General features: G+C 37.8%; 1 protein-coding gene across 8 annotated transcripts in view; it reads right to left on the bottom strand.

Annotated features, from left to right (window-relative positions):
• Positions 1-20,663, bottom strand: part of CEP63 (centrosomal protein 63) — an 83,824-nt gene that overhangs the window by 27,103 nt on the left and 36,058 nt on the right. For all 8 annotated transcript variants that reach the window (XR_010343453.1, XM_064378715.1, XM_021666633.2 and 5 more), the window contains 3 exons: positions 11,375-11,470; positions 10,417-10,539; positions 6,155-6,268 (listed from right to left, as the gene is read on the bottom strand). Coding sequence is in view for 7 of the 8 variants with exons in the window: in XM_064378715.1 (XP_064234785.1) it covers positions 6,155-6,268; positions 10,417-10,539; positions 11,375-11,470 (333 nt within the window). In the remaining variant the exon portion in view is untranslated. The remainder of the gene's footprint in view (positions 1-6,154; positions 6,269-10,416; positions 10,540-11,374; positions 11,471-20,663) is intronic.

Raw genomic sequence — 20,663 nt, 5'->3', positions numbered from 1 at the left:
TAAGGCTGGCATATTTTTTAAACCCTTTTTTTTTTTTTTTTTTCCGCATGAACCACTAATTATTTGAGCCAGAAACAGGCATTCCTCTTATTAATCTACCATTTAGCATTCTATTGGAGTGGGAAGAGTTATTTCAACAACACAAATTACAGCAGAGGTAGTTAAAAGAAGCAATCAAGAAGGCAATTTACATCAGGGAGCCAAACTAAAACAAAAGGCCAATGTGGGCAGCTAAAGAGTGAAGGAGAGTAGAGAAGACATTGGGGTCTGGGGGTTGAATTCAAATCCTCTTCTGCATTTGTGGTATGTACTTCCTGGTGCTTCAAGAAAATTACTCTCCCAGAGAGTGAGATTACTATGAACAATGTGATATGAAGCAACAGGGCTTTTCACTTTCCAAGGAATCCCAGTATGAAGGTACGGCCGTTGTAAGCATCAATCCCTTACTAAGTTCTCCATCACTATCAACTCCAAATGTGCCAGTGCAGGCCATAGCCTTGCAGCATTTCCACTAGAGAGTAGTTTGAAGAGCATATTAACAACACAGCTCCCAGTAAGATCCTCTTATCACTGTTGTATCTATGCAACTACAAACTTTTAAAACAGTAGGTCTAAGCCAATTCAATTAACTCTGATAATTCTACCAAGACAACAGATTAATATTTGAGTTAGGATCATTTTTTTCTTCAAAACAAGAAAAGGATGCTTTTAAAAATATAACATATATACTTACAAATGTATTTATATACCTATAATTAAACAGTAGATTTAAAACTAACTTCAAGACTATCTTACAGCTCATCTAAATATTTTAAAAGGAAAACATATAAAGCAACCTCTACTTTTTTTACATACTGTTTATCAGCTTTTTCAAATGTTCTTAATGTTCTCTAAGATTGCCCTGTTTTCAAATGTTCTTAATGTTCTCTAACATTTCCTTTGCATTATGTAGGCAAGAGAAAAAGTAGCAGGAGATTCCTTGTCTTCTAAACAGAAATGACCTTGTGTTTTAGACTGTATTGATCCTTTTCCTATATTATATAACCACCATTCTGTTCTTGCATCTAGCATCACAGCTTAACTGTACTTTTTAATAAAATATATTTTAATATTTGATAGAATAAACATCCTCCATTACTCTTCTTTTAAAAAATGTTGGTGGTCGGGCGCAGTGGCTCATGTCTGTAATCCTAGCACTTTGGGAGGCCGAGGCAGGTGGATTACTTGAGGTCAGGAGTTCGGGACCAACCTGACTAATTCGGTGAAACCCCATCTCTACTAAAAATACAAAATAAGCTGGGTGCAGTGATGCATGCCTGTAATCCCAGCTACTTGGGAGGCTTAGGCAGGAGAATCATTTGAATCCGAGAGGCGGAGGTTGCAGTGAGCCTAGATTGCGCCACTGCACTCCAGCCTGGGCAACAAGAGTGAAACTCTGTCTCAAAAAAAAAAAAAAAAAGTTGGCTAGTATCATTCATTTATCATTCCACACGAATTTTAGAATCAGTCTGTCAAATCCTCAAAATGTAATAGTCAATAAATTATATAATCATTTTAAAAACAAATTTAGATCCCTATCAAATACCTTACACTAAATTAATTTTTAGATAAAATATATTAAAAAGAAATGATAAAGCATTAGAAGAAATACTGGCTTAGGTAAGACTTTATACTACGATAACAAAGATAGAAATGCTGAAGAAAATCTTGATAGAATTAAGTAATTCTAAATAACTATAAAACAATTGTATTTCCATAAAAAATACTGGGCAAAAATCAAAGTGAATTGAGTAAACACACACAACTGCAACATAATAGCAAAGGGCTTATACTTCACACTTAAGCGTATGAAGAGCTCTTTCAGAATAGTAAAATATAAACATCCAGCCAGGTATGGTGGCTCATGTCTGTAATCCCAGCACTTTGGGAGGACAAGGCAGGTGGATCACTTGAGGTTGGGTGTTCAAGACCAGCATGACCAACATGGAGAAACTTCGTCTCTACTAAAAATACAAAAATTAGCTGTAATCCCAGCTACTTGGGAGGCTGAGGAAGGAAAATTGCTTGAACATGGGAGGCAGGGTTGCAGTCAGCCAAGATCAGGCCACCACACTCCAGCCTGGGCAACAGAGACTCCATCTCAAAAAATAAAATAAAATATAAACATCCCAAAAGAAAAATGAGCAAAGGACACAAACAATTTAAGAAAAATGAAGATGGCCATAAACAGATGAAAAAAGTGCTCAACTTCACTCATATTAAAGAATGTATGTTAAAACAATGATATCATTTTTCTCACTTACAAGATTGGCAAAGACAAGCCTAAAAGTGAGGAAAGTCAAAAGAAATAATAGTGCTCAATGTGGGAAAGTATGAGGAAAGAGACATTGTCACATACTGCTAGAGAAAGTCTATCAATCCATCATTGAAGAAAACTTTGGCAATATATATTAAAGTACCTGAATGTATGCTGATACAGTAAATCCAATTCTAGGACCATTTCCTAAGAAAATAAATGGGTAAATACTCCTAAATGTTTATTCAAGGATGTTCATCTAAACACTATTCACAAAAATGAAAAGTGAGAAACTAAATGTTCTACAGTAAGTGACTGGTTACAAATGTAGTTATACATTTAACAATAGGGTGGACTTCTACACTATCATTATGACTACAAATTTGTGGACATGTCATATTTGAAAAGGAAAAATTTTAAAGCTGTGAAGTGCTTAGCAGCAGTACTTGTCACACAGTAAGCAATCTACATATTTTAAAATTATGTTTCATGGAAAATTTGAAGCATACACAAATATAGAGAGAGTAAGATGATGAACCCCTATATATATATATCACACAGCTTCAACAATTATCAACACTTTGCTACTCTCACTTTGCTATTTTTTAAAGTTTGCAACTACCCTTCCCTTCCCATACACAGTGCATATAGTTTTTTTCCCCTAACAAAAGTACATCAATGTATTGCATACTGTATGTATGCATACACAAAGTCAGAAGAAATTTACACCAAAATGTTATTCATGGTAAATCTCTAAATGGTAGAATTATGGGTGATTTTTTTTTATCATTTTATCTACAATTTCTTATGTTTCTAAAATAAGCATGTATTATGTAATTTTAATAGCTGACTAAAAGAAAAGAATTCAAATACGTAAGTCAAAGAATGAGAAGTTTCTGAATTATATTTTTAGATATTAAAAACATATAAGAAAAAATGATAGAATTATTTTTTAATGGAGGGTGGGTTAATAGTCACTTACTCAGTCTCCCAGGTTTTCTACTGTTATTGTTCAATGGTGACCCACATTTCAACCAAATGCAATATATCAACCTTGACTGAATTCTGACTCAAATATTCAATTGTAAAAAGATAGTTTTTTGGACAACTGGAGAAATGTGAACAGACTGGATATTAAATTATATTAAGAAGTTATTATTCTATTAATGTGATACTGATATACTGTTATTTTTTAAGTCCTTACCTGTTGGGAAATAAGATGATGTCTGTGATTTGCTCTGTAATATTCCCGCCAAAAACAAGAAGTAGGGAAGGGTATAAAGTTTCAGTTTGACAAGATAAAAAAGTTCCAGAGATCTGTTGCACAACAATGTACATATAGTTAATATTACTGTACTATATATTTAAAAATGGTTAAGGTGGAACATTTTGTTTTGTGTATTTTACCACAATTAAAGATTGATGCCGGGTGCAGTGGTTCACGTCTATAATCCCAGCACTCTGGGAGGCCCAGGCAGGAGGATCACGAGGTCAAGAGATCGAGACCATCCTGACCAACATGGTGAAACCCCGTCTCTACTAAAAAATACAAAAATTAGCTGGGTGTGGTGGTGTGTGCCTCTAGTCCCAGCTACTCGGGAGGCTGAAGCAGGAGAATTGCTTGAACTCAGGAGGCAGAGATTGCAGTGAGCCGAGACTGTGCCACTGCACTCCAGCCTGGCGCCTGGCAACAAAGTGAGACTCTGTTTCAAAAAAAAAAAATTGACAAGATAACAACTATTAATGCTAGTTAATGGATATAGATTAGTTTATTTCAATGCTTAAAAAAATAATGATCATGCAGCACTGGTATATACTGAATCACAGAAAGATTTAATTTTATTTAGTTTGCTAAGGGAGAAAGAGAAATACATTTATATGTAACATTTTTATTAAATGATCAGATAGTTTTAGGTTCAACAAAACTATCAGAAGAATAATTCAAACATCATTAGTAGGAAAAACCAATGTTGGCTGTTGAAAGGGTTCTTACTCTAGCCCTAGCTAATTTACAGTAACTAAAAATCCCATTTTTACTAATGATGAAGTTTTAATTATGTAGAGTCAATAATCACAATAGTAATTTGAAACAGGATAACAGTAATTTGAAGAGAATCTATAATCAATAATACTCCATGATAACGAATTGAGAACTGTAAAAATTGAGACTCAATTTGTTTTTTTGTCAATTGGAAGGCTACAACTAGACTATAACAACATGTTGGTTGATTGTAGTGGCTCACACCTGTAATCCTAGCACTTTAGGAGGCCAAGGTGGGAGGACTGCTGGAAGCCCAGGAGTCCGAGACCAGCTGAGCCATGTAGCGAGACCCTATCTCAAGAAAACAAAAAAAAAAATTATTTTGTTAAAAAAAAAATATATATATATATATAAAAAACAATATTTTATAGTTATTAGGTCTACATAGTGCTTTGATATTCAAGTCAAAAAACTGCTCTAGACATCTCAGAATTTCACTGGTGTGTCTGGCTGCATGGCTTGCTGCAGCCTAGAAAATAAATTTCTGCCTTGCAGTTGTTGTGGACTTTTCCTATCAATGTGAATGAAGTCACTCACAGCAGAGCCACTGTCAGTAGTTTATCAGACAGCTGATATTTCAAGGAGACGAACAAAAAGTTAATGCATTATTGAGACTTAAAACGCAAACAAATGCAGATTATTTTTTTTTTTTTTTTTTTTTTTTTTTTTTTTTTTTTTTTTTCAGACGGAGTCTCGCTCTTGTTACCCAGGCTGGAGTGCAATGGCGCGATCTCGGCTCACCGCAACCTCCGCCTCCTGGGTTCAGGCAATTCTCCTGTCTCAGCCTCCTGAGTAGCTGGGATTACAGGCACACGCCACCGTGCCCAGCTAATTTTTTTGTATTAATAGAGACGGGGTTTCACAATGTTGACCAGGATGGTCTCGATCTCTCGACCTCGTGATCCACCTGCCTCGGCCTCCCAAAGTGCTGGGATTACAGGCTTGAGCCACCGCGCCCGGCCTGTCTCCAGATTTTTTAATGATCGTTGTTCTAACTGGCGTGAGATGGTATCTCAATGTAGTTTTGATTTGCATTTCTCTAATGACCAGTAATGATGAGCATTTTTTCATATGTTTGTTGGCCTCATGTATGTCTTTAGAAGACATATTTCTAAATTAGGTGTCTATTTTTTGGTTTTGCTTAAGCCATTAAAAGAAAAGTTTCTACCAGTGTTTCAAAAACAATTGCTTTTGTTACCACAAAGACATCACTTTTAGTTAGTGTGCACACCATTGCAATGTGACTCTCTCCACATCTGTCTGCAAAGGCAGACGAACTGAAGCTCCCTGGCTGACACACCTTGGCTGAGGCATCCCAGTGACCAGATGGAGCAAGGCACGGACTATAGTAGAGCCAAGAGACCCAACAACAGAGACAGAAAGACCTGGGAAAGGAGACAGAGAGAGGAATGGGATTGGGGTAGGGAAGAAAGAGAGGAGAGGAAGACAGGGTGACAAAGCTAGGGACCAAGATGAGGAGAGTGAACATGGATACAAGCATAGAGTGAGCCTGAGTAAGTAAGACAATGATAGAGAGTGGGTGAGCAAGTGAGAAACAAGCAAGGAAGCAAAGCAGCAAACCAGCACAAGGACATGAGCCTGGACAGAAGAGAGGGTACGTGCACGTGTGAGGGCGGGCAGGAAGGAGGACTTGAGTCTAGATACTGAGGAGGAGAGGGTTCCTAAGCAAGAAAGAGAGAAGGGTTCATGGAGAGAAGCTGAAAGAGGCTGAATGGTACCAGGAGGCTGCATTAAGGTAGTTCAAACTTGATCAAAACCTGTCTGCTTCTCATTATTTTAAAATGTCTTAAGCCTACCTGAATTATCTCTGATTGTTCAGTCAGAGCCTTCCTTTGTGCCTCCAGTGAAGATACCTGTTGCTGATAAATCAAGCGTTGCTTCTCCCAGTCCAGTGATTTCTGACGGAATTCCTAAGGAAGCAATTAGGGTACTTAATTTCTGAGTGCTTCTCCTCACTGTCTCTACTTCCCAGACTCCCTTTTACTTTAGTTTCTCCCCATGTCCCTGGATAACTTGTACCTTTCTCCACAGCAGGAGCCCCATTACTCACTTAGCTGACAGAGCTGGAGAGTAATACTAAATTCCTCACATTCTGTGCCTCTGGATATCTGTCTTTCTAAATTTAACACCCTAATGGTGAGGAGTATGAAACGCAGATGCTAAGCACTAGATTCAGATTATTTTCATTGATTTGCTGCCACCTAAGGGTTGTTACAATTTTCTAGTAAATTTTCAGAAAACTGATGCTAAGATAACTAAAATTTCAAAGTATGATTACAGATATCCCTCACTATCCAAATTCTTGATATCTAGACCCGGAAATTGAAGAGATTAAATTTTCAGGTAAGTCCCTTGGTAGTCCAAATTTTAGTTCTCAGTATCTAAAACTCAAGAAGTAAGTAGATTCAGATAACACAATATCCTTTGATATCCAAATATTCATTATCTTAACAGAGGAACTGCAAAGGCTTGAATAACAAAGAAAATCTGTACTAAATTTTAACAGAATATTTAAACCCAAAGCCAAACAGTTCAAAATTAATGAATCAATAGTAACTTCAAATCAGTATTTATGAAAATGTGGCAAATCAAAGGGAAAGGAAACTCAAATCTTTCTATCACTATCTTCCAGGATCCTCAACTCCTGAAGTCTCAGGCTCCTCAAGATAAGCATTGTTAACCAAATTTCTGATATTCACTTATTCACTCATTCAATCATTCTACTACATATACTAGGTACTGCTTTAGGTGTCAGGGATACAATACTTAACAAACAAAAACCCCAGTCCCACTCAAATGGGGGCAAGAGACAACACATTTCTAGTATGGTATAGCAGATGGTAATACAGGTTTCGGAGAAAACAGAGCATGAAGTGTTCAGAGTTGGGGTTGTAATTTTTAAAAGAGATGGCCAGATTGACTGAAAAACATTTAAGTAAACACCTAGGGAGATGGGGGTGAAGTTACAATATTCTGGGTGGAAAGAACAGCCTTGAAGTAAGAGCATCCTGGTGTGTTTGAAGGTGAGAAAGGAGGCTGGTGTGGCTGGAATAAAATGAATGAAAGAGAAAGCAGGAGAAGACAAGGTAAGAGAGATAACTGGGAGTAAGACTACATAGGACATTAGGATAACTTAGGATTTTAAGAGAAGCTGCTGCAAGGTTTTTGTATAGGAAGTGGTATAATTTGACTTATATTACAACAGAATCATTCTGGCTATTGTGTTGAGAAAAGAGAAGTCTAGGATGACTCTGAGGTTTTAGCTTGAGCTAACTGAGTTGCCATCAACTAAAACAGAAATCAGTGTTGGAGAGACAGGGAAGAGAAAGACAGGACTTTAGCTTGGACATGTTAAGTCTGACACAGTTTTAGACATTATAGTGGAGACAGGAAAGAAGGAGTTGAAAGTTATTCTGTTATGAAGAGGCGACATCTTGGCTAGATATACAAATTTGGGAATTGTTAACATATACACAGTGTTAAAGCAATGAAATTCAATGGGATCAATAGGGAAGTAAGCGTAGATAGGAATAAAAAAAAAAAAAGAAAGTTTCAATGACATGACCCTAGGTTAAGGAGTAATGGAGATTGAGGAATGATGAACAAGGAGAAAAATGAGAGAAATGTGGTTTTTCTCAAGCCAAGTCAAGAAAGTGGTTAAGGAGGTGGGAAAGACCAGCTCTCCTACAAAGCTGCAGGTAAGATGAGGAAGATGAGGACCAGCCCACAGGCTTTTGGAATGTGGAGGTCACTGGTGATCTCTATGTGAATAGCTTCTGCAGCGTGAGGGGACAAAAGCCTTATTGAGTGGGTACAAGAAAAATGAGACAAGAGGAACTGGAGACAAGTATAGATACTGAAGTAATTTTTTTACTTATAAAATGAAAGAAATAAAATAGGGCAGAAGAGAAGAGAGGGGTCAAGAGAGGATATTTAAGAGGAGAGAAATTTGGTTGCTAGTAAAAAATATCTAGTAGAGAGAAAAAAATTAAGGCTGCAGAATAGAGAAGGTGAACTGCTTGAATAATGTCTTGGTAGAAAAGGGAGGGCATGGGTAGTTCCTCCAGGAAAGAAGGCAGGGTTCATGGGTACAGATGCAGATAGGTGAGTAGACACAAGAGTTGGAAGTCTATAAACAGAAAGAAAGATATAACCCAAAGTTGAGGATGTGGGGAAAGGTGTTGAAAGTTTGAGGAGAAAAGCAGAAGTATGAAATACTCACTGTGGAAAGTAGGAGATGAGAGGAATTATAGTATGATTCCAGGTAGCATTAGGACCCATCTGAGGTCAGTGCATGAATTTAAAGTGTGGTCAGACAGCATGGTTAGGTTTTTCTCCAGTCATGTTCAGCTACACACAACAGGTAGAGAGTGGGCAGAAAGGTGGACTTAAGCAGAGCTGTGATTCTGCCAAGCAAATATGAGGAAGCAAGAGAGAAGCACAGGAGATGAAGGGGAAAGTAAGAAATGTAATCATAGAATTTAAGCTGGGTAAGGACCGATAAGTGAGAACACTAATGGAGCAGTAAAAAGGCAGCAGAAGTCAATCATTTTAAGGGCTGGTTAATGACTACTGAGAGTCAAAGGACTAGAGAGAGCTAGCTGAGTAGACAGGGATTGGTAGTCCGATAATTAAATGCATAAAAAAGAGATTCTAGAGGGTGGCATATATTGATAATGACGAGAGCTAAGGAATGGCAATGGGAATAAGTAGATAAGACAAGGGAGATAATCAAAACTATCTATGGAGGAAAGAAAGCCAGGACACTGCAAGGTCAGAGTATTATAAGCATCATCCCTAATTGACAGTGAGCTGGGTGCTGAAATCTATGAGCCAGGGATAGAAGATGACTACTTTGGTTATATGTACATTGGTTGGCAGTATAGGCTGGTAACATGAAAATCAAAGATGAGGTTTTTGAGGTAGAAAGAAAAGGGAATGGTCAGAAAGTGGCAACGAGGAGCAAGAAGGATATAGGGTTTGGGGGAAAAGGTATTGTAGAAAAGGGTGGAGGGGAAGCAGTATCTGTGGCCTCCTGATTCTAAGCTCTTCAAATGTATAAAAAGATTGATATAAAAGAATATTAAACACAGAAATTATACTCTTAAGTAATAATAACATACTGGCATTTGTGGGTGACATGTAACCCAGAGTAAAAACTTGTGAGTGATCACGCAAAGATGTTGAACAATGTTTGTCAAATTAGAATCAGCTAGGGAACCTGGATACAATGCAGACCCCTAGGTCCTATGCCATACTACTGGATCAGCATTGCTGAGAGCCTAAAAGCACTCTGGTAATTCTTATGTCCACCGAAGAACTAATGGCAAGGACAGAAGAAGGGAGTGACAGCCTTGTGCTGCTCCTTCATCTATTCTTAGAACTATTAGCTCACCACCTCCCCTTACATCTTCAATATATACAATAATCATGGAGCTAATCAGTCTTAATAAAAACAAAGTCAGCAAAGAAGGAAGTGAATGGCTTACTATATCTAAATGGGAACTGAGAATAATCTGATATGGAGATTGCTCTGTACAAAAAGTGCCATATACTTTCCACATTTACTAAGCCCTGCTTTATTAAGTGCTTGAGATACAATGCTATATAAGACAAGAACAATGTCCATAGAGGACCACCTGTAACTAGTCGTCAATGTTTCCCAATGAGAGAGATAATGGCATTTTGAGTACAATAATCCTTCCTGTATGGATCACTCTTAGGCATGTTTAATTTCCCTGGTCACTGTCCCCTAAGTGTCAGTTTTGTTATGCTCAGTCATTTTGACAACCAAAAAAAATGCCTCCATACATTTGCAAATGCTCCCTAAGGGTAGTACTGCCCTCTTGAGAATTATTGATGGCCAATAACCCCTTTAACCATGGAGAACCAGATGATGATAGAATATATGGTGTATCACCCTCTCACTTTTGAAATAACTTGGTGGCAGTCCTAAAGATGGTAGAAAACTGCTTTTAGAAAATAGTGCCATTAGAAACAGCATTTTCCTACATGAAGGCTGACAATCACTACGAACAAATTATTACTATGAACATACCTCTATTTTTGCAGTTAACCTCTCAATTTCAGACTGATCTTCCCAGTGATTTTTGGTATTTCCTCTGAATTCCCTCATTTGCTTTTTCTGAAGCTTTTCGTAGCTTCTCTTCAGTCTGCCTAACTGCAGAAACAATTATTTCTATACTTAAAGTTTAAGAATTTGTAAAAAGTAGTGGTGAGACAAATTGGTATTATGAAAACAAGAGTAGTGCTAACCAGTACTACCGTGACCATGTTAGATTTCCAAACCAAAACACAAAAGGAAACTAAAAATTAAATATGTAAAACAAACACTAGTAATGTATTCAAATGAAAAATTAAAAAAATATATTTTTGAACAAAAGTTTTTTATTACAACAGCCTTGCATTTAAAGACCCAACTACCCACCCACTCAGCAAAAGCACCAAATAAAAATTCTTTTTCTTTCCTCTAGGTCTGTGATTCTCAAGCCATGCTCCTGCAGGTCACTGATACTCAGGAAGCAGGAGAAGACTACTTTTGAATTAAATCAGAATAAAAGCAGTTTTTTCCAAATCTGAAGAATAAAATTGAGTTAATGGATAGAACTTCCTTACTTTATTTATTTATCCCAAAACACTTCTTAAATCTTTGGGTCTTCCATTATTTAAAATCTAGTAACTGATAAAAAATTTAAATATTAAATATATTTTTTGCTATCAATATTTTACAATATTACACAAAAACAGCTCTATTTTTTTCAGGTATTCAACCAAGAAATATATTTTAGAATCTCTTCTAGGCAGTATCAAACCAACAATTAGGCAAGACTCTTTACCTGGATTAAAAAAAAAAGAAATGGATTCCCACTCCTGTATCTTCCATGGAATATGTAGTTCCCACTTTACAAAGCAGAATCTGGCTTTCATTAACAAAGTTCTCAAGGGTGAAAGAGAGAGAACTACACATACAACATTTAACAGAACTAAAATCTCACTTCTTCATGCAGTTTCTTCAACTCCTGTTTATACTCCATGGTCATCTCTTGCTTGATTTTTTCATGTTCTTCTACCTGCTGATGCAACGTTCCAACCTAAAAGCAGAAAAGTGGTAGTATTTTTCATTATTAGCATTGAAACAACATCCCTTAGACATAAAAATATAAAATAATCCCTGTATTTGCAAATTCAAGTTCTCAAATGCATATATATGGTGATACCTCACTTCTTAGGAAGTCAAACACACAGTTATTTAATAATTCTTAACACTGCCAAAAAATAGTGAACAAACAACTAGTTTTTAGAATTTCTAGGTCTGGATGAAAATTCTCCGTCTGATTTATTCTACTCAACCCTTTTCATCAAAAAAACTCATGACAATAAGAAATACAAAGTTTTGAGAGCTCTGGAAACAAAGAATACTTTATAAAAAATCTAGAAAACTTTAAGAATAATTTCTCTACAACAAAGTACAGAATAGTAATGTCAGACAGAAAAACAAGGCTTGTGCCTGCTTTACCATTTACCCAACTTCAGAGAAACTAGTTCCACCAACCAGAGTAAGGAAGGTGTCCTAACCCATTTTTCAACGATTTGATACCAGCCACATCTATTTTCTGCCAAGCCTTCACCTCCACAAGTATCCAGCAGTATTTCTTTTGATAATCAGCTAGAATGTCATCTACTGATAAGTAGAGAGGGAGAGAGAATATAGGGAGCAGGAGGGAGTAAACAATCATAATCTAGAACAGTAAATTTTTTTTAAGTACTAGAAATAAACTACTTATAAGAATGAGGAATTAATGTAATTCCAATAAAAAATTATAGCAAAATTTATTTTTGTAAGAGAGCCTGAAAAAGTCATTCTAAAGTTCAAACTTGAAGAATGGGTAAATATAGTCAATAAAACGGAAGAGAAAAGTCTACTTTTAAAAAAAGATGTAAGTGAGTAAATGAAAAGAAACTTTCTGAGCTTAAAACTAATGAAAAAGTAGTTTTAAAATGATAAATTTAACTATGTAAAACTTCTATTTTTAAAAACATCCAATTAACAAAATTAAAAGATAAACAGAAAAACATTTACAAAAAAAAAATCAAAGGGCTTTTCACTTTTAGTATACAAAAAAAACTCCTATGGATTTGTAAAAAGTATTAAGTTCTCAACAGAAAAATAACTCAAGAACAAGAATGATTCCCACAAAAATATAAATGTCCAATAAACATGAAAAAAGGCTTAACTTCACTAGTAATCAGAGAAAAACATCCAATGGCATTTTACATCTATCAAATTAGCAAAGATCTTATAAAATAAGGTTTGTGTGGGTAAGTTATTTGGAATCAGAGACCCATAAAGTGTTTAGAGAAATACAAAGCACGTAACTTTTCCAGAAAGCAATGTGGGAGTCTTTATTAAAATACTCATAAATATTCTTAACCTTGACTTAGTGAACACTGCTTCTAGAAATCCATGTAAAAAAAGTAAACGCAGAGCCAGGTAGACTGGTTCACACCTGTAATCAGCACTTTGGGAGACAGAGGCAGGAGGATGGCTTGAGCCCACGAGTTCAAGACCAGACTAGGCAACATGGCAAGACCCTGTCTCTGCAAAAAAAAAAAAAAAAAAGAAGGAAATAAATGTAGATGTTAAGAATTTGTTGGGAATGGGCATGGTGGCTCACGCCTGTAGTCCCAGCACTTTGGGAGGTCAAGGCAGGCATTATTACTTGAGGTCAGGAGTTTGAGACCAGCCTGGCCAACATGGTGAAACACCACCTTTACTAAAAATACAAAAATTAGCTAGACCTGGTGGCAGGCACCTGTAATCCCAGCTACTCAAGAGGCTGTGGCACAAGAATTATTTGAACCTGGTATGTGGAGGTTGCAGTGATCCAAGATGGCACCCACTGCACTCCAGCCTGGGCAACAGAGTGAGACTCGGTCTCAAAAAAAGAATTTGTCAGTAGGGATGTTGTTCTTTTATAAAAACTGGACAAATTGGAAGAAATCTAAATGTTTAAAAGTAAACTGTGAATGAATATAATGAATGAATTTACATGATAAAATATGCAAACATTAAGCTGTATTAAAATAGTTAACATGCAAAATGCTTACCATTTAAAAAAATATGGATATAAAAAGTACACTATACTAAAATCCCAATTTTGTGAAGATTTTTACTGAAGTCTACAACATAGCTTAAAGGATATATACCGAATGTTAATACAGGTTAACTCTGATCAAGGTATTATGGGTCATTATTTTTTGCTTAATAGTTTGTCTTTTCTAAATCTTCTCCAACAGCTATTGCTTTTATTAGCAAGAAAAGAACATTTTAAAAAATAAAAGAAAGGAAAAGAAAAGAGGCTGACCCTAAGCCCATCTACTTTGTTTTGATAAAGATCATGAGGATTTATCTGTTTGATTAACACAAATTGAATAGTCTTAATTATTCATATTTCCTAGACCACAATCCACCAGAAGATACAAAATTAGAAAGCATGGTAGGTAGAAGGGGTACAATGATCAGCAGAAATGAGCAACAGCTTTTAGCAAAGACAGAAGAAAAAAGGGAAACAGACTATCCCAAAAGTAGACTTGTATCTACACTGCTACAATCCATAAAGACAAAGTGCATCAGTATATAATAGCCATTACTCCTAACAAACATACCACAACCAAGAGAAAAGGTACCCCTCAAAACACCACACACACACACACACACACACATAAACACACACACACACACCCCTCCTTAAACTTTCAGTAGTGTGGCCCTTTGGCCCTCTATCACGTTAGACAAGACAGACCTGCAGAATCATAAAAACTTTAAATGATTTCGTAAGATCAGCTGACAGCATGGGAGCTGACTAGGGAGTTCTCAAATCTAGCCTAAAGAGTTCTTTGACCAAGATTTTTAAAACTCGAAGACAAAGAAGGAGGAAAAAAAAAAGGGGGGGATGTCAAGATGGCTGACTGACACAGCCTGGAGGAACAGCTGCCACTGAAGGACTGAGACAACTGGCGTGCTCCTAACAGATCTTCAGAGGGGGTCACTGAGAGTGGATGGAGGGAAGACACAAGCTGGGCTGAAGGGAGAGGAAACTGGGAACTGTACATGGGGTGACTACACACCTGGACCCATTCCTGGCCCAAACAGCTCTGGAAAAACAGGTGAGCTGAACTGGCAAGGAGCAATGATTCTTGCCACAGCCTCTGGAACCCTAGCAGGAGGAGACTCGTCAACTACCATAAACACTCAAGTTGACAGGGTAAGCCACTTAGAGAAGTGACAGGGGCAGCAAGCCAGCTGATACGGGGCCCAGAGAGTTTGGTGCGGGAACATCTGGGGTGGGGCATGGCCAGGGACAGCTATCCCCCTAGGTTTACCTGGCTCCCAGGTACTTTAGCTCTATGGGAACTGTAGGACCCAAACTCTGCAAGGTGGTCTTCCACATCAGATGGAGCTGGTCTCACTTCACCACCCCTTGGCCTCTTGGCCTCTCCTAAGACCCCAGCCTGTCCACGCATGCTTACAGGGCAGCCTTGGGTGGCTTAGGGGCCTGCATCATAGTTTCTGTGCTGGTAGACCATGCCTGACCAGCAGAGAGCTCCAGTGGAGTGGCCCCCAGCCTATACATTCTGTCCCCATACTGCAGCTTCCCTGGGCCCACAGCAACTCACCACATGGCTTTGCTGGCACATGTCTGTGCCCATGGGTTTTGCTTTTCTTGCCCCATCAACGGGCAAGTGTGCATGTATCCATCTTGCCACTGCTGTGGCAGGAGTGTAGTTCATTACCCATGCCCCCGCTGACCACTACTGTAGACAGAACCTCGGTAGGCACAAGCCAGCCAGCCCCGCCACCACCAGTGCCCCTCCCTTGCACCAATACTGCCACAGGAGTGAAACTAGGCACAGAAAAAGCAGATCCTCCCCTACACTGAGCAACCACTCCTGTTTGCAGTGCACAGAGAAGGCACAGAGACCAGCAACCGCCAGCACCCTGCCCCAAGCCAACACCACCAGTGCCACCGCACACAGTCACCAGCAGGTGCCCCTGCTCACCGCCCCAGCTGTTTTGCCTCCACTGTGGTGAACGCCCTCAGGGAGGCAGGGCACCTGCTAGCACCCAGCCATAGCTGACAAACGTGTCCCCCACTGCACTGCTGCTACCACTGCTGCTGGCACATGTGAACAAGGATGAATCCCACTGTCACCACACTATGAAAGGCTTTAGCTGACACCACCCATTGGGGTGTAGTGACCAGCAGTCCAGGAGCACCTTGACCCCCCTTCAAAGCAGTAGATTCCTAACTTCAAGGAGCCAAAGAAAAAAGTAGGGGTCCAATACAAGCCCCTCTAGAGTTAGAGCACAGAGTCTAGGAATTGGGAGCTGAGCACTGGCCCCCTAAAATCTTCCTGAAACAAAGCCAGTTGGCTGTATCCACCTTACACCACAATCAAACTCTCAAGGTCATCAAATTTGATAAAAGAAAAAAAAAACTCATCCAAAGGTCAGTAACTTCAAAGACTGAAGGACCGTAGGCCCACAAAGATGAGAAACAGTGCAACAACTCCAACAACTCAAAAAGCCAGAGTAGCTTCCTTCCTCCCAACAACCACATCACTTCTCCGGTAAAGGTTCCCAACTGGGCTAAGATGCCTGAAATGAAATGACAGAAATATAATTCAGAGTATGGAAAGGAACAAAGATCATTGAGCTACAGGAGTATACTGAAACCCAGTCCATGGAAGCTAAGAATCATGATAAAACAGTGCAGGAACTGACAGACAAATATGCAGTATCAAAGGAATGTAACCAATCTGACAGAGCTGAAAAACACACTACAAGAATTTCATAATGCAATAACAAATATTAAAAGCAAAACAGACCAAGCAGAGGAAAGAATCTCAGAGACTGAAGACTGGCTTTCTGAAATAAGACAGGCAAGAATAGAGAAAAAATAATGCAAAGGAGTAAACAAACCCCCATCTTGGGATTTGTAAAGATACCAAATCTACAATTCATTGGTGTCCCTGAGAGAGATGAGGAGAATGAAACCAACCTGGAAAACATATTTTAGGATATCATCCATGAGAACTTCCCCAGCCTCACTAGAGAGGTCAATATTCAAATTCAGGAAATGCAGAGAACCCCAGTAAGATACTTAACAAGATCATTCCCAGGACACATAATCATCAAATTCTCCAAGGTCAAACTGAAAGAAAAAAGTGTTAAGGGTAGCCAGAGAGAAAGACAGGTCACCTACAAAGGGAAGCTTATCAGACTAACAGCAGACCTCTTGGCAGAAACTCTACAAGCCAGAACAGATTGGAGGCATATTCAACATTCTTAAAGAAAAGAAATTCCAACCCAGAATTTCATATCTGGTCAAACTAAGCTCCTGAAGAAAGCACTATACATGGAAAGGAATGACTACAAAACATTACCAGCCACTACAAAAACACACTGAAGTACACAGACCAGTGACACTACAAAGCAACTACACAAAAAACTGCAAAACAGCCAGGTAACATCATGATGAGAGAATCAAATCCATACATATCAATAGTAACCTCAAATGTAAATGAGCTAAATGTTCCAATTAAAAGGAATATAACCAACCTGATAGAGCTGAAAAACACTGCAAGAATTTTATAATGCAATCACAAGTATTAATAGTGAAATAGACCAAGCACAGGAAACAATCTCAGAGCAAGCTGGATAAAGAACCAAGACCCATTGGTATGCTGTCTTTAAAAGACCCTTCTCACATGCAGTGACACACATAGCAGTAGGTAAGAAATAACCAAAATCAGAGCTAAGCTGAAGGAGACTGAGACACAAAAAACCATTCAGAAGATCAACAAATCCAGAAGCTGGGTTTTGAAAAAATTAAAACAGACCACCAGCTAGACTAATAAAGAAGAAAAGAGAGAAGAATCAAAGAGGCACAATCAGAAATGATAAGGATACCACTGACCCCACAGAAATACAAATAACCATCAGAGAATACTAAAAACACCTCTATACACATGAATTAGAAAATCTAGAAGAAATGGATAAATTCCTAGACACATACACCATCCTAAGACTGAAACAGGAATAAACTGAACCCCTGAACAGACCAATAACAAGTTCTGAAATTACATCAGTAATTAATAGCTTACCAACCAAAAAAGACCCAGAATCAGATGGGTTCACAGCTGAATTCTACCAGATGTACAAAGAAGAGCTGGTACTATTACTGCTAAAACTATTCCAAAAAATTGAGAAGGAGGGACTCCTCTCTAACTCATTCTATGAGTCAGACATCAACCCGATACCAAAACCTGATAGAGACACAACAAAAAAAGAAAACTTCAGGCCAATATCCTTGATGATCACTAGTGCAGAAATCCTCAACAAAATAATGACAAACCAAATCCAGCAGCACATCAAAGAGCTTATCCACTACAATTAAGTAGATGTCATCCCCAGGATGCAAGGTTGGCTCAACATATGCAAATCAATAAATTTGATTCATCACATAAACAGAACTAAAGCCAAAACCACACAATTATCTCAATAGCTGCAGAAAAGACTTTTGATAAAATTCAACACCCTTCCATGTTACAAACTCTCAATAAACTATGTACTGAAGAAATGCACCTCAAATCAGTAAGAGCCATCTATGACAAGCCCACAGCCAATATCATACTGAATGGGCAAAACCTGGAAACCCCTGAAAACCAGCACAAGAGAAGGATGCCCTCTCTCACCACTCCTATTCAACATAATATTAGAAGTCCTGGCAAGAGCAATCAGGCAAAAGAAAGAAATAAAGGGCATCCAAATAGGAAGACAGGAAGTCAAACTATTCCTGTTTGCAGATGACATGATCCGCTATCTAGAAAACCCCATAGTTTCAGCCCCAAAGCTCCTTAAGATAAACTTCAGAAAAGTCTCAGAATATAAAATTAACGTACAAAAATCACTAGCATTCCTATACACAAACAATAGTCAAGCTGAGAGTCAAATCAGGAACACAATCTCATTCACAATTGTCACAAAAAGAATAAAATACCTAGGAATACAGCTACCCAGGGAGGTAAAAGAGCTAAAGGGAAAATATACAATACTGCTCAAAGAAATTAGAGATGACATGCTCACAGAAGGAAGAATCAATATCATTAAAATGGCTATACTGTCCAAAGCAATTTATAGATTCCACACTATTCTTATTAAACTACCAAGTAACATTCTTCACAGAACTAGGAAAAATTATTTTAAAATTCATATGGAACCAAAAAAGAGCCTGAATAGCTAAGACAATCCTAAGCAAAAAGAACATAGCTAGAGGTATCACACTACTCAACTTTAAACTATACTACAGAGCTACAGTAACCAAAATAGCATGGCACTGATACAAAAACAGACACATAGATCAATGGAAAAGAACGGAGAACCCAGAATAAGGCTGCACACCTCTAACTATCTGATCTTCAAAAAAACTGACAAAAACAAGCAACAAGGAAAGGACGCCCTATTCAATAAATGGTGCTGGGATAACTGGCTAGCCATATACAAAAGATTGCAACTGGACCCCTTCCTTATACCATATACAAAAATTAACTCAAGATGGATTAAAGACTTAAACATAAAGCCCAAAACTATAAAAACCATGGAAGACAACCTCAGTAATGCCTTTCTGGACATAGAAACAGGCAAAGATTTCATGACAAAGACACCAAAAGCAACTGCAACAAAAGCAAAAACTGACAAATGGGATCTAATTAAAGAGCTTCTTCACAGAAAAATAAACTATCAACAAAATGAACAATATATAGAATGGGAGAAAACTTTTGCAAACTATGAATCTGACAAAAGACTAGTATCCAGCATCTATAAGAAACTTAAAGTTACAAGAAAAAAAACAAACCACCCCACTAAAACATGGGCAAAGGATATGGACACTTTTCAAAGGAAGGCATACATGTGGCCAACAATCATATGAAAAAATGCTCAATTCAACATCACTGATCATTAGAGAAATGCAAATCCAAACTGCAATGAGATACCATCTCACACTAGTCAGAATGGCTATAATTTAAAAGTCAAAAAAATAACAGACACTGCCAAGGTTGCAGAGAAAAGAGAATGCTTATACACTGTTGGTAGGAGTGTAAATTAGTTTAACCATTGTGGAAGATGATGGCAATCCCTCAAAGACATAAAAACAGAATTATCATTTGACACAGAAATCTCCCTGCTAAGTATATATCCAAAAAAATATAAGTCATTCCATCATAAAGACACATACACATGTATATTCACTGCAGCACTATTCATAAGAGCAAAGACACAGAATCAACCCGCAAGCCCATCAATGGTAGACGAAAGAAAATGGGGCACATATACACGAAGAAATATTATGAAGTCATAAAAAAAAGAATGAAATCATGTCCTTTGCAGGAACAGAAAACCAAATACAGCATATTCTCACTTATAAATGGGAGCTGAGTTATGAGAACACATAGACACATAGAGGGGAACAACACACACTGAGGCTGACTGGAGGGTGGAGGGAGAGAATCAGGAAAAAATGAGGGGTACCAGGCTTAATATCTGGGTGATGAAATAATCTGTACAACAAACCCCTGTGACACAAGTTTACCTATATAACAAACCTACACATGTACCCCAGAATTTAAAATAAAACTTAAATTTTAAAAAAAGGAAAACCATCATCTTTCTCACTGTAACACCTCACAATCCCTCTCATTTGGCTCTCTTCTTTCACTAGAATCATCTACATACCATGAGAACCCATATTCAGAAGAAAACACTTTGCCAATACAATCCTGTGACCCACTTGAAAATCTCTGTCCCTGAGAGTCATACCTAATAATTCCTCCTTCCTGGACTAATCTGAATTTCCCTGATCTCTTGGCAGTTTGAGTGTTTTCATCCACCACTAACAGATGAGATAAATCCCAAATTACATATATCATATTTATTGACAAGGAGAAAGGTAGGAAGTAAAATGTTTTTAAGACAACAAGCAGTAAAGACTATCTCCAGGCAAATTTGTTAATAAATAAATGCAGATGACAGTACCAGATCCAAAAGAAACAAGAAGAAATATAATGAAAAGAGACTAAAAGATAAGAGTGCATGTTTGATTTGCAAACTAAAATGCCAGAACAGCTCCTCCAAGTCCAGATAAATGTCATTTGCACATACTGTATAGTTAAAGTGAACTGCAAAAAGTCCATCCTTAAAAGGTAAAAAATATTCTGGAAAAA

Source organism: Aotus nancymaae, unplaced genomic scaffold, assembly GCF_030222135.1.
Source record: "Aotus nancymaae isolate 86718 unplaced genomic scaffold, 86718_ANA_hifiasm-v0.15.2.pri h1tg000019l, whole genome shotgun sequence".
NCBI lineage: Eukaryota > Metazoa > Chordata > Mammalia > Primates > Aotidae > Aotus > Aotus nancymaae.
The sequence above is the reverse complement of the archived record's forward strand: the minus strand, read 5'-3'. Positions and strand labels throughout refer to the sequence as shown.